We start from the raw sequence: 14,943 nt of genomic DNA on the forward strand, positions 1-14,943 counted from the left end.
GCACAATGATGGCTACTCAGAATTGCTTCCAATATGGAAGTTGCTGGTCACTGCCTTCTATTTCTCTGTTCCTTACAGTAAGCGTCCTTGCTTTTTTCTATACTCTTCTTTACCCTTCTCTGGTGTCTTCCTTCCCTTAAATACTCAAAGTATTTCCTCATGATACACTACTTATATACTGGTAGCTGCCAACACTTGCCTACTTAGCTTTTTACAGCAATTTCAAACACTTAGAAGAAATAAGTACAGAATGAGTCAGATAATTCAGTGATACAAACTGGAAACTAATTTTAGGTGATTTGCTTTTTTTTTCCCCTCAAAGCTGTGAGTTGCTTGTTTAAACATAGCTAAGGCCAAATGAAATTTGTTAGATGAGATTTTAACAGCACATGGCATAACTTATAGGAAGTTAAAAATAATGTAATCTTTTTGTAGAATTCAATACACTGTTGAAAATCACAGCTCTGATCTGCTGCCATATTAATCAGTTTTTCCATTAATATCAATGGAGCTTCATTGTCATATTAGGCTGTTATATGGCATATAACACACTGGTCAAAACCAGCAAATATGTAGAGAAAAGAGGCAAACCCCAGAGGCCTTTACCTTAAGATTCTGTGCTATTGCTAGTTCACCTTTTAAATCTAAATTAAAGCAACCAGAACCAACAAAAGCAAGCAGTGTTTTCACAAAAGACCACCCACAGGTATTTCCTTGCAGAATAAAGGGCTGTCAGACGGTAAGTAACAAGGCTTCTCTTTTTGGGCCCGTGGCAACGAGAATTTACAGTCTTCTCCACTGGGTGGCAACCTAGGATACAGCAACAGAAAGAACTGCTCTCTCCGGAGGACCACCAAAAAAAAAAGTTTTTTGTTTCTTTTGATGTTGCACTTAGCAATGCTATGAACATGTGGAAAAAAAGAAACTTTAAACAAAGGTGACTGATTACGGCCTAATCAGATTGGATGCAGTTCACACAAGTATTAACATAGCCCCCAAAAAATCCCATTTGTTGTTTGTATTCGATCATAATAGGGTTATGAAATGTGAACTGTTGTTGCCATTAGAAGTGTTTGAAACTAATGTTGACTCCTGATAAGTGGTTTCCTACATGCATCATGGTTACAGTTCTGCAATTTTTTTTAGAAGGAATGATTTTAGTAGTCAATGAATTTATAATAAGAAAACACAAGACACAACTAGGGAAAAAAACTCAAACGCTAGGTCTCTGATTTGTTTAGAACACAGAATGCATTTCCCCTATCAAAATTCCCTAGAATAAGAAGGAATTCTTTCCAAAATACTTGTAAACAGACTCACTTTGTTTTCTAAAGTTATTCTGTGGCTATCAGAAGAAAAAACAGGAATAATAATGTTGCGAAGTCCACTTTGTCATTGTTGTACTATGATTAATGTAACTCCAATAAAGTAAAAGTAAAGAAATGGAGTGAGAAGAAGAAATGGAGTGCAAAGAAGAAAGTGGAAGACAAGGACAGGATGAGAAAGGTGTACAAAAAAGAGGTAAACTAAAAAATGTTATGAAAAATGAGAGGAGGATGACAGATTAGAGGGAAATAAAAAATCACACTGGTATTTTCCTCCAGAGAAATAAAAGGAAATAATATGTCTGAGCCCTTCATACTGTATGAAATTAAGGAGAAAAACATTTCTATCTTTTTGTCACAGTGGGGAAGCCCATAAAACTTCAAAACATTTCTGCTATAACTTCGGCTCTCACTTCCTAGTTCTGAGGGACATTGTGGAGCCACAGTACACATGCCTTGAAGTGAATGCACGAATGTGAGCAGTCATTAGATTACAGCTGGTTTATATTCATTTGAGTGCTTAACAATATCTTTTCTTGTTTTTGTAAGAAGAAAATGGTTCAGAAATACCCAGTATAATATCATGGAGAAGAAGTTCAAATGGAGAAATGTCTCCACTCTCTAAGGTTAGCCAGCAGGGACTTGGAATAAACATACTGCTACACTTTCTCCCTTCTCTTCCTTGGGTACAGTTTCTGGCAATTTATAGAAAGCAGAATTATACTGTAACTTTATCAAGAGTCCTCAATGAATTATTCAATGAATTTGTCTAGTCGTTCTTTGAACAAAGATACACTGTTGACTTCCATGACATCCTGGGACAGAGATTCTGTGATTTAATTAAACACTATATGAATAAATACCTTCCTTTTTTAGTTGACTGGCCAGACACCATGTTGGTAACTGTAAAGGACTACTGCCTATTCGCTTTTTCAGGTTTATGTGCCGCAAATCTGTTTTGGAGTCAGATCTTCAAAAAACAGAAAACGACAGTTTCAGAAGGATATATTATTGTCACTTGTCACTATTATCCTGGTGTCCCTTTTTTTTTTTGGTCATGAACAACATGCCCTAGGGTTACTAGTCTTAACATGCTATAACATAATACTTTTTAATTTGGATTTATCATGGGTTATTTAAATTTTGATTATATTGGTGCTGATTTTTTGTTTGTTTGTAAACAAAATTTTCCAGCAGAAAGTTTCTCTATTTCCCAAATTTTCTGATGTTATCAAGGTATTATTAGTTTGAACTTACTACAAATACTAAGGTAAAAGCAAAAATATATTTTAATTTTATTAAATGCAAATTTTTATAGAACAGCAATGATATTTTGAGACAGATGTAGATAATAAAAATATCATGCCTTACTGGAAATATGGCTTGCTATCCAGGTGTTCCCTTCAGCTACTAGCTGACCTCAAGACATTTAATACAATTTCCCATAGCTGGGATCTATTCATTTGACAGTCTGTCCTCAGGCTTAGCTTCTTCAAAAGGAAGCTAACTTCAGAGTGAAATCTCCACTTTTGTCCTATCATCTCATCAGACTTCAGTTGATGGGTTTCATTTGTCCCCCAGGTTTATCTCCCCCAAATGAATACAGTTAGGGAATTCATCCACCTTTCTCATCTCCCGAAAAGCTCCTCCCAGTGGAGCATTTTTAGTTGTGTTCAACACCTAACTGACAGAAAAAATAAATCTGCCTACAGTATGTATCTGTGCCTCTTCATTGCAGTCAGACCTGTGAAGGTGAAGTAGCATTACTCTCAGATGCACACAAGTTTAAATGCATAAGCTCAGAATTATTTTATACACACATGTAAGTGAGAAAAATGAACTTATTACACTGCCTATTTATCAGAAGATGAGAATTTCTAGGGCATGAATTGTTCTGTCCCTAGAGAAAGAAGTTTTTCTCTTCCTACAAAATTATATCTTATCTATTCAAGGTCTATTTCATGTTTATAGGGGAAAAAAAAAAAAAAAGCACAATGCAAATCCCAAATAGTTTAAATCTTTCTGGAGGTGATAGAAGTATTAGAGAAAACTGATCACCTGACCAACACCTGTAGGATCTTTTTACATATGTCTTCTCTTCATGTATTCTGCTACAATTTGTGTACACAGCTGAGACAAGAGTTCTTCTTGTCATGAGCATCTGTTTGACTCATCGTATGTGCTGTATCTATCACTGTGAACTGTTCCAATGGCAGTACTGAAGCATCTGCCACGTAGGCTCTCTCTACAGAGGAGTTCAAAGCCTAGAGGAATCTGAAAGAATTCAGCTTCAGCTGAAGTTCAGAAAACTTGTTTTTCTTTTACCTTCAGTGGTCATCTTCTGGTGACATTTACCTAAGATGGTGCACATTGGTGCACCTGTATCTACCCTGAGGCACTGGGTAGAAATGACCCATTTCTGTACTTTCTTTCTGATAGCCATGAAATATCATTTGAGTTGCCTCTATTTGTTCTCTTAGGGTGCAAACCTTTTTCCATCAGACTTACAAGTCCTTGAGGGCAAGATTCAGCTACACAGATACTCTGTTCTGCTCACTCCAAATGATTACAGTGGTTAGAAACAGTCAGTCCACCAGCACTAAGTAGGATGTGTCTCTCTCCATTGACTATGCAGACTCAAGAAGTCCAGATTAGATGCCTATGTTTTCCACAGCTAAAGATGTCAGTTGAACCTCACCCCCAAAATGAAGTCTTTCTTGTATACTCAAATATGGCATTATCAGCATATGAATCCAAAAGAATCAACGGTATTGACTGAAACATGAGCTAAATTATTTTTCATTTTAAATTTTTTCACAAGTGTCTAAGCAAATAAACAACTTCTGGCTGTTGACCGAACATTTTTTTTTCTGCAAATATATTCCTTTACTAAGCAAGCTAAAGTACAGAAGAGGTGGTAGAGTCTAGCTATCAGCTCTTGAACTGGCTGGTAAAAAATTCTCCTTTGAAAAACTAATTCTCTAGATATAAAAATATGTATTTGAAATTAAATGATTACTGCCAAGATCTCTGTGAATACAGTCTGTGCTGTCAAAAGGCTGAAGGGCAGTACTCCAGAATGAGCTTTCATTGGTTTGGAACATAGTCAAATCTTTCCTGTGCTAGAAATATATGCAGTCAAGAGCCAGTTGCCCTTATCTTGGGATTCCTGTTCAAGGAATTAAAGAAAATATAGTGATAATCTGAAAATACAGGAGGCTTTTGCTCAAAAAATAACTAAAAACGTTTATGTAGTCTCTCTCCATTAGCTGCTGCCTAGAACCCCTGTACCATTCAGTACTGCTCTTCTACTCTTCAGTAGTGCAGTGTGTTAACTGACCATGTTTAATACTTTTCAATGGGAAATGAAAGATCCTTATATCAAAAACATTGTTTGTTAGGATTTTTAATTAGTTTTTATTTATTTTAAACAGCTTTTGTACTAGGATCTCAGGAGGCACTGATAATATATTTTTCTTCCCTGAGTAGAATAGAAAATGCTGCTTTGATGTTTGAACTGAAGGCAGTAATATTAGCTATCTGTCACGTTATCTTTGTAGATTCCAGAAGTATTTCATTAAATAAAAAGATGCATTTTTATTAGACTGTAACATAGGATAGGCTTATTACTTCCTTTATTACTGTTATGCTTATGTGTGATTCAGAGGTTTTAAAGACATCAGGATATGAAAGTGAGACATTAAAAGAATGATTAGTAGGAACATACTTGTGTACAGGAACATAAGTTTCTCTCAAATATTGTTGTCATCATATTTAGAAAAAAGGACCCTAACATACAAATTTTTATAGCACTTTATACGAACTTAAGACTTCCAGCCTGGAGTTCTAGATGCCATAACCTCTCCTACAGTGAAAACAGGCTTAGAAAACACAGGGAAAATGAAAGGAAAATTTCATATTCTTTCCATAAACACCCTAACTCTCCTTAAATCCATTCCCAATTTTTTCTTTTAAAATGAAACAACTTTAAGAAACTATGCAAACCAGAAAGTTTTATACCTTATTCAAGAATATGTTACATCTTTGATCAAAGGTACACAAAGCTAGAGTGGTGCTTGGTCCTGCACAATCCTTTGTACTGCTTACCCCAGTTACCTTCATACATCACTTTGACCTGAAGATCCGCACTAGCAAAAATTGATCAGCAATGCTATGTGACATTACTTTCAGTATATGGATCAACATATGTACCTGTTTTTCCAGAATGGATCAACATACGTACCTGGTTTTCCAGTGAAACATCTCGTAGGCATAATGGTTCTGGACCAATCTCCCCAGTTTTACACTTAGTGTTTAGGGTATTTTGGTTTTTAATCTCAGCATAGGTGCTTTGTATTAGTTTGAGTTTCTAGATATTTTGAACTTAGATAACAGAAATTCTACTGCTACCTTTAGACTGATCCCTTTTACAGCCACAGGGAAAAAACAAGTCCTTCTAGGAAGTTCTATACAACTGTTTAAATACTAAATGAATTGCATCTTACAAGGGTCCATTTATCTCTTTACTGAAAAAGAGGCCAAGAGGCCCATTCAGATATGCATTTCTTCACACAAATACCTGGAGTAGAAGAGATGAAGAATATCACAAATTTTAACATGGCAAGCTCTTATTAACATAAGACATAAATGTGTTTAAAAATTAACATGACAGATTCATGCCTCACGTTCCTTAAGAGGAGAACCTACATCTTATTACACAGCAGTATGCTATAGTGCAATCTCTCCATATCATAGGCATGGGATTTTCTCAAATGTACATATTGACTCCTAACAGTTTGGAGGAAGGTTTTGCTGGTACTCCTGCCTATTACAATCAGCAGAGAGGTGTCTTTTGTTGTGGAAGGAAAAGTTCATTGTGAGTTTGGACAGTGGCATATGCTTCATATTTTTTTTCTCTGCCTCATAGGTATCAAGTATATATTTGGGAAGAATCTGCACAGTGTCCTGTTGCATGAATGTAGCAATTTAATTCTGCTCATTTAATCTGTTCTTCATAACAACTACTCATATGAAATTTTAGGCACTACCTAAAAACGGAAACCTTTGAGATTTGGACATGACTATTCACACTAGTGCTTGACTGAGTCATTTACTAAGCTCACAGCATGACACATATATAAGCATGTTCATGTTTCCTTTTCATTAGTTTTCACTTCAGTCTTTTTTTCAGAGATAGTTGTCATGAAGCACTCACACCAGATATGTACTTGTCTACATGGCCAAACTCAAAACATCACCTGGAACATATTAAAGATGCAAATGCATTAACTGAGCTAGCAAAACATAATTACATTTTTGTGTGGGATACTATACTTTAATAATTACAATTCTTTCTGAATTAAAGTAACTTCTGTTTGGTTTATTCCTTAAATGAACTGAGTAAAAAATGAGCTAACATCACTGATTTCTAAATTCACAGTCTTCATTAATTCAGCTTAATTTTCCCGAGTGCCCACATGTGGATGAGTGCTAAAAAACTTTGGCCCTAAGAACGCAGTGTTAGAACAGAAACAGTTAAAACAAAATAGTAATTTTAAGAAATATAAGCCAACTTGTGCCTCCCATCATAAAATTCTAAAGGAATACAAGAAGCTGGGCTGCTAAGGAAGATCAGAAACTATAACTTTTATTAAAGTAAACAGACGACGTTATTTTGAAGTACATGCTTGTAGACTCACAGTTGTGAATGGCAGATTAGTTTTACTTCATTAGAGAGGACCTAATGTTTCTTTTAACTACAAAAGCAGCAGGAACAATGTGATAAAATTGGAAAGAATAATATTTATTTCTAGAAAAAATCATGAGTGAATCAATTTTTTATCATCTGTATTACATAAATGACATTAACAAAACCAAGTTGCACACATAAAAATCTAGAGAATATTCACCAAAATAGAACTATATAAAGCAAATTTTTTCTTCTATAGAGAAAAACTTAGTGCAAACTTTCAAAATTAGACACATAAGAAAAATCAGTGGTTTTCATGTAAGACTCCCAACAATTTCCAGATCCTTAAAATCACCCTGCTTGAGTATCTAAGTCAGCTGTGAAAATCTAAAAACCGAAAACCCCAGCATAACCTAAGTTTCAGTAGCGTTTTTTCACAGTCGGTGCAAAATGTTCAATGAAAATCTGACCTATAGCTGTCAAGAGAGAAGTCTTCAGCAGATGTGACATATCAGTATGAAGGCTGAAAGGAACATATGTAAATGCTGCAGTGCTGAGCATCAGCACACTGAAGTTTCCTGTCTGGACAGGTAAGCCTGTATAGAGGATTACAGTGAAAGAGGACCCCATAGAAGATATTTCACAACCCAAAATATTGTTTAAATAATTCACAGAGAGCTGTTGTATTAAATTGCTGTGGCTAGAGGCGATAAATAATTTGGTTTTAGAAATATGTCTCAAAACATCACTGTATGAAAGGGACCTCATTGTAAAATATCACTAAACTTATTATTTGAAAGATATCCTGTATATCAAAGTTGAATTCAGTTAGATCATTTTTCTTTTATAAGAATTCAGCGAGGCACAAATACACAAATCTTCTGTCTAGTATAATCCGCTATGATTCATGGTTATTTATTCTATGTTAGATTTATTTTTGAACTATGCAGCAAAGCCTCTTGCATGAGTTTTCCTTGGTATTAATATGAAACCTTATTATATGAAAAGGACATGATAGATTTTTTTTTTTTTTTTGCCTTCATTGTTTCATGTCATAAACTATGGTAAAGTAGCCCTGAATTCCCTAGGAAAACCTCTAAGAGCCATCAGATCACTAATACTAAATTCTGGACTAAGTCTATTGCTCTATGGCTGTGTAAAATGAAAGAACAAAACACTCAAAATGAAGGTATGATGATGCCATAATTCAAACTCTTAGAATATCCTTGGTCACTGTTCTATCTTTCAACAGTCTTTTCTGACTTTATAAATGCTTTTCTTTACTTAACGTGGCTCTAATCGTACTTTTCAATTTAAAAGTCAATGTATTTTGTAAATTAGTACCAAGTTAATAAAAATTAATTCTCCCAGTGTTAGAACCCTTCTACTATAATTCCTGCTGTGCATAACAAACAACTCAAATGTTTCTAGAATAAACACTACGGAAAAATATATATTTTCTAAAGCAAACAAAAGGAAAAATAGATTTTTTTTTTTATGTAATACAATATATATTTTGATGCTTTTACTTAATTAAATAAATTCCATCCTGAAGTGTCATGAGATTTATCTAAGTATATATTGAGAACTGATATTACCATTATTAAAGCAAAAATTATTTTATTTCTGTCTCATGACAAAATAGAGGACAAACTCCACAATGAGTATAAACAAAAGGATCATATGTCATTTCATTTTTTTCCTCTAATGTCAGACTTGGATCTCCTAAAACCAATTGAGACAGGGATCTGAATTTCAACTTTTATATAAACTACCTAGTTTTTATATAATCTGTCATCAACCCGATATCCTTCTTTCTTCTAATTTTTGTCTTTCTCTGGAATAAATAGTTCAGATCATATTCTCCACTATAATTCCCGAATTCACTAACTAACCTAAAAATAATATTTAAGATTTCTCAAAAGACAACAGAAAGTTACCTCCAGAAAACCAGCAACTGGGATAATATAATTATTTTTTATTACTCAATTACATGTTGTTACCAGAAATAGAAATGCCTTTTGTTTTCTACATTGACACTGAAAAATTTATCATAAGCCCCCCTCATTCTTCTGACAAGTAGGATCAGTGAGAAATTATTTGTGATTGCGAGGGGCAGTGGTAAAATTAATGGTGTTGCTGATTATTCCTCAAACATATCCTGATGTCAACAATTTTCCAAATGAATATGTATAAATTGTAACGAAAAAGTCCTCCTGAATTCAGGGAGGACCTTTGGAGCTCCATGTTCTTATGGGCCAGATGACCTTATTTTTCATTACAGCCCAGGTCCCATATGCTGGCGACTTCAATTCCAAGCACCCCTAAAGGGGCATCAGGAATTTAAACTAAATATACTTCAGATTTCAGGCATTCAGATTTAACAACTTATTTAATTTTAATTTTCTTTACAAAGCATTGAGCCTACTAATATCTTTTATCTACCATTGACCTCTTAAGTTGACTCTGTTTTGGTATCTGAAAACTTCTGGTTAGCTTGCTGTGGAATGCTATTGGTGCTAAGATTTTATGAGTTCATGGGAAGACTGAACATTCACAGTTCTGGGTCAGGCATCTCCAGATTTGCAGACTGTGAGGAAGCACATATTTACAATTGTTTTTTTCCTACGCATCTGCCACTGGTCCCTGTTGGCAATAGCATATTAGGCAAAGGAGTAAGAGCCATAATGGGTTGTTCCTACATTTCAAGTTGCTCAGGTAAATCTTTTGTATAGGTGTCAAGTGGTGCTTTTGATAGCATTATAAAGTGATGACTAGCTCAAATAGGAGAAAACTAAAAGGAATTAATTAGATCTCCTTATATCACCATTTATCTTCTTCTGTTAGCTAAGAACAGATTCCGGATTGTACTCTTGTTTCTGTATGTTTAAGAATCAAAAGAGAAAATTCCCTTCCCCAGTCTAAGAGCTGTGCTAAAGCTAAGCATTTATTTGATGATAGATGCTTATTATAATCACTTTCTAACAACTTGCTCAGCAATTAAAATCAATCATGCAGTTTAATTCCTCTTAATTTGGATACTTTATAAATGTGTTTCATATGAAACTCTTCCTTCCAAACTTGATTAGCTGTTTTTAATAATCTCCATTACTCTTGAATCCTTCAACACACATCATTTTACTATTTTCTTCTCTCACATCTATTTTTATTTCAGTGGAATCACTGGTCTCAAAATGTACAGTACCTATTCTGCTCTCCTCTGTGGATTTTTAATCCATTTCTCTTCACATTCTAGCCAGGCACTCTGGACTACCAAAACTGTATAAATGTCAGTTAAACTACTTTATGTTCATGAATGAGAACAATCTCAGTCCACTTGCACAACTCCTGTTATTTTAGCTTTAATGCGAAGACGACACTGAAATTCCAACCTGATGCATGCAAATTATTCTTGTATGCTTTGGTAGTGCATAACTTCTTGATTGCAATTCCTCTTTTTCCATTGAACCTAATGAATCCCATAACACTAAATTCCAGGTACTTCATCATGGTACTCAGTTATGCCTTTAAAAGTGCAGCTGGAATTTCATGCCTGACCACTGTAGTCACACAAATGGGTAAAACAGTGGAAGGGCTGGCTGAAGACTCCTCTGAGACATCCTCTCCCTCATTCTGCAGTGATGTGGACTTTGCGAGTGTAGTCTTGCTCCTGCAAGTCCTGCCTGCTACCAGTCTTGTCTGATATGAATACAGGAATTTGGGGATTCTGGTCTCAGCTTTTGATAAAAGCATGAGCCTGCACTGTGTGACAGGATAAGATTCAGAACACTTTCTAGTTTCAGAATCAAGGGCCACATTGCCATGATATTACGATTTGGGGAAGAAAAAAAAAAAAAAGGCTTAAACCAAAAAGGAAACAGCTGAAGCATACGAAATATAAACTGTTAAGTAAGCTTTCATTTCAATAATACCCTCTTTTTTTTTTCTGACCTTTTCCCATCCAGGCTTGATAATCTCTTAGGTGGTATTAGAGATGGCAAAGGCTGTAAGATTTATCTGAGATATGATATTAGAGCTGTTAAAGCCTTGAACTACTTCCTTCAGAAAAATGCACAGAAAAGGAGAAAGAAGAACTGCAAAGATTTTTTTAGAACATATCTATCTTCTGTCTCCAGGGATTATTGCTACTTGCAGCTTGAAACACAGATACAGCAAACAGTCATAGCAATCTCTTCAGGTCTTGATACACTCACAGCAGCATTATGTAGTTTATGATATTGCTTTCCCATGTCAGGCCCAAAATTGCAGTCACCACCAGCTATGGCATATGTTTTTTAAATAGAAGGCAAAATCAGACAGAAATTATAAAGAATCCCAAAACAGATAAAATCTATTTATCTTTAACTAATTCGAACAACACAGACCTTCCCCCATCTGTGCCAGGAATGCTGATGAATTCACCAATATCTTTATTTATTACTATACTAGTGGCGGGGTGGGGAAGGAAAAAGAAGAAAAGAGAGTGAGTGTACAGGTTCAGATGTTCTCCAGTATTTACAGAGAAAAGCAATGATGCCTGCTCAGGTGATTATTGCTTCTAAAATGTCACAGTATCCTGGGATCATGGCAACAGAAGTTGAGCAACACAGGATTTAGATAAACCTAGATTCAGAATCAGAGGGCTGAAAGAGATTTTAAGAGGTTATCCCATTTATCTCCATATGTCTAAGGAAAAATTGGCTTTTGCTGCATCATTTCCCAGTGCCTTGCCTTGCCTGTTCTTAAATATGCTCCTTCAGGCAGACACTGGATCCCAAAACTACCTATTTTTGTCCCTTATTGTCCTTGCCACTAGAAAATTCTCCCTAATATTTCATCAGAATATATTTTAAATGTTTGCTATGTGTCCTAGCCATTATGGAAGCAGGTAACAGGTACTTTTCTTCCCCCTAGCAACAGCCTGTTTGTACTTTGCATTTTCTCCTAACAGTTTTTTCTTTTTCAGGTTAAACAAATGTAATTCTTTTACTCTTTTTTTGTAAGTTGAGTTTCCTAGATTCTTGACTGATCTCATCATACTTCTGAGAATATGCTACAATTATGCCACAGTTTTCCTGAAAATGCTAAAATTGGGCTCAGGCTGAGTTTTTTAATTTAGGCATTAGGTTTTTTAATTTAAGCATTTTTAATTGCTTTACCCTGGTTTTCACATGTTACTAGTCCCTTCTAATCTGGTTTGTCTGCACAGCAGTTAGTCTCACTGCCTCCAGTCCACATTCCCAAAGCCTGACATCTTCATTTCCCTTCAGGATATCCCCAACACAATCACTTCTGATGCCACTCATCTCCCATTAGATCTCTTTGCTAGTTGATTGATTCATTGATCCATTTCAAATGGCATTTCCCAGCTCAATCTGTGGAGTAGATCAGGAGTCTTTCTTGTTCAAATACAACCTCCTTGTTTCTGAATTTGCAGCATTTTTTTGACTGTGTTTCTGAGGCTGAGTTTGACTTTCCATAACCAAGAGAAATCTCCAGGCACTGCACGCCAAAAGTATGTGTTCCTCTCTCGCGTGCTTGTGTCACACGTGCCTTACTTTCATAGCAGGCACACAGATGTGCCTAAGCACAAAACCAAAAGAGTGCCCATTTTTTCTTAGATTAACAGTTCTGTTATAATAACATTAGTAAAAAAACCCTGATCTCAGTCAAAGAGCAGGAAATATTTTCTCACCTTCTGTTACAAAAGAACAAATAGAAACAAATAAAATTGAACAAAGGACATTTTGACTGCGTAACAAGGCAAAATGAAGGGGAGGAAGAGGACAGATGTGAGCACCTTCATATATCTACTGAATCAGAAAATTATGTACCACAATATATTTAGTATACAAGTACAGGTATTGAGATGTAGGAATTAATCTGCAGGTCTCAGCTCCAGTTGATAGCCTAGAGCAACTCAGAGTATCCTGCTCTTCTGGTTTTAATCCGTACTCTGTACTTCTAAATATTATCAACATGTCAGCTCTTTCAGGAAGTTAACACTAAAATTTACTGACTAAAAATATATATATTAACATACATATGAAAACAAATATTTTAGTAAGGAAATCTGCAAGTTAAACTAATATCAAACTGGTCTTACTTTTAAGATGTAGTGCTTTTGTCACCAATTATATCTTTAGGTTGATCCACAAATAAATAAATTGCATTAATAAAATATTTTTAGTCTAATTAAACTACTTTTAAAAACACTATGGTCTAGAATTCAGTAGAATGTTTCATTTCTGTATAAGGACTTTAGCATCTAATCAATCAAAATCAAACAGTATAGTATTATAGTATAAACAGTAATAGTATAATAATATAAGAACTAAAATATAATAGTAGCATATAATAATATAGGTTTGAAAATATATAATATATTAATAGTAAGAGTATAAGCAGCCAAAAGTAATGAAACAAGAACCTTGTTCTTAGGAAACCTGGAATTACAGGATGCTTACTTCAAATTTTTACTGAAATATTTGGTGGAATAGTGTAACTCATTTGGGGAAGGGCAACAAAACAAAACCCAGGAGGTAAAGCTGAGATTAAATCTCAAACATAGATATCTAAAGAAGGAACATGTCATCCTGAGAAGTTTGTTGAAAACTTAGGACAAAGGTTCGCAATGAGACTATCAAGGGAGTCAACCACTTATTGGGCCTTGGTGCTGCCAAAGCACTGGACTACCCAAGAAGATAAAGAAAAGTAGGCCTGTAGCTGTTTGCTGAAAGGGTATCCGTTAAGTTTCCTTAGGTATTGTTAATCAATAAATTACAGCTCCTACCTAACCTTTTTAGACGTACCTGAAGGTGCAGGCTATCACTGTTCCTTCTACTTGTTACCAGCTTTCTCCCACTTTATTAACTCACCTCACACTTTTGATACTAGATACTAATAAATGATGTATTAACAGCATGATCTTTATAAAAAAAAATTGCAGTGGACCTTTTCATATTTTGGTCTCTATCATCAGAAGGACTTCCTGCTCAGAGAAATACTTGTTTTGGTCATGAGAGCAATAAAGCAAAACCAGAGAGTTCAGCTCTCTGAAAATCCTTCTGACATCCACAAATACTCGTGTTTTGTAAGCTGTGAAATATATTGATTCCAGACATACACATCCAGGAGCACAGCAGTTTATTATTATCTCTTCTTTGCCATTGCTGCTGAATGATGTCTCCCAAGCCGCTGCATACATAAAACAATACATGTGTTTCACCTTTAAAATGTTTTATCTCCATGTTTTAAGTTTTAGCTCTCTCCTGAGAAACCATATATATTAAGAGATTACTTCATTCTTCAGAGCCAGAGAAAGTTTTAAGCCAATAACAGCTTGAGTCTGCTATCACACACTCTGTATTAAAAGGATCATTTTATAAAGATCTAGCTCAAACAAAAATCCATATTCTTTTTCTCCAACTGTATTTTGTAAATGCCAATCCAGCCTCTTTCCAATGTATGTTTAGGTGCCATAAATTTGAAGGAAAAATGTCTGAAGAACAATAGAATTCTTTTTTTTCCCTCAAAACAGAGATGCTGCCAGATTTTTTTTACTGTTTACAGGTGAAGCCTGAGAGAAGGAAACCCACACCGATTTGTTTTTTGAATTAAATTTGACACATACCTAGGGAAACAATGTACTTGACTCAAGCTGGAAGCTACCTCAGAGAAACACAAAATACAAAAGAAAAGACAAAAGTGAGCCAGAAAGGTACCTTCTTGCAACATCTTCTCCATTCCAACAGGGGAGTCCATCGGCAGCTGCCAACTCATTGGCACACAGTTGATCAGCCAGGCCGCCGTAAAAGGCTCTGTAGAGCCGGAGGTGGCTGATAAATTCTCTGCACAGGGGAAGATGAGAAATAATTGACAGTGTCAACCAATATCATTAAGCAGTACTGCTGTTGTGCATTTCTACAA

At 35.2% G+C, this 14,943-nt stretch overlaps 1 protein-coding gene across 1 annotated transcript in view; it reads right to left on the reverse strand.

Annotated features, from left to right (window-relative positions):
- The window catches only part of GPC5 (glypican 5), a 751,613-nt gene that overhangs the window by 581,755 nt on the left and 154,915 nt on the right, over positions 1-14,943 (reverse strand). The window contains exon 5 of the mRNA XM_074859431.1: positions 14,739-14,864. Within this exon, the coding sequence (XP_074715532.1) occupies positions 14,739-14,864 (126 nt within the window). The remainder of the gene's footprint in view (positions 1-14,738; positions 14,865-14,943) is intronic.

Source organism: Strix uralensis, chromosome 2 (assembly GCF_047716275.1).
Source record: "Strix uralensis isolate ZFMK-TIS-50842 chromosome 2, bStrUra1, whole genome shotgun sequence".
In the NCBI taxonomy this organism is placed as follows: domain Eukaryota; kingdom Metazoa; phylum Chordata; class Aves; order Strigiformes; family Strigidae; genus Strix; species Strix uralensis.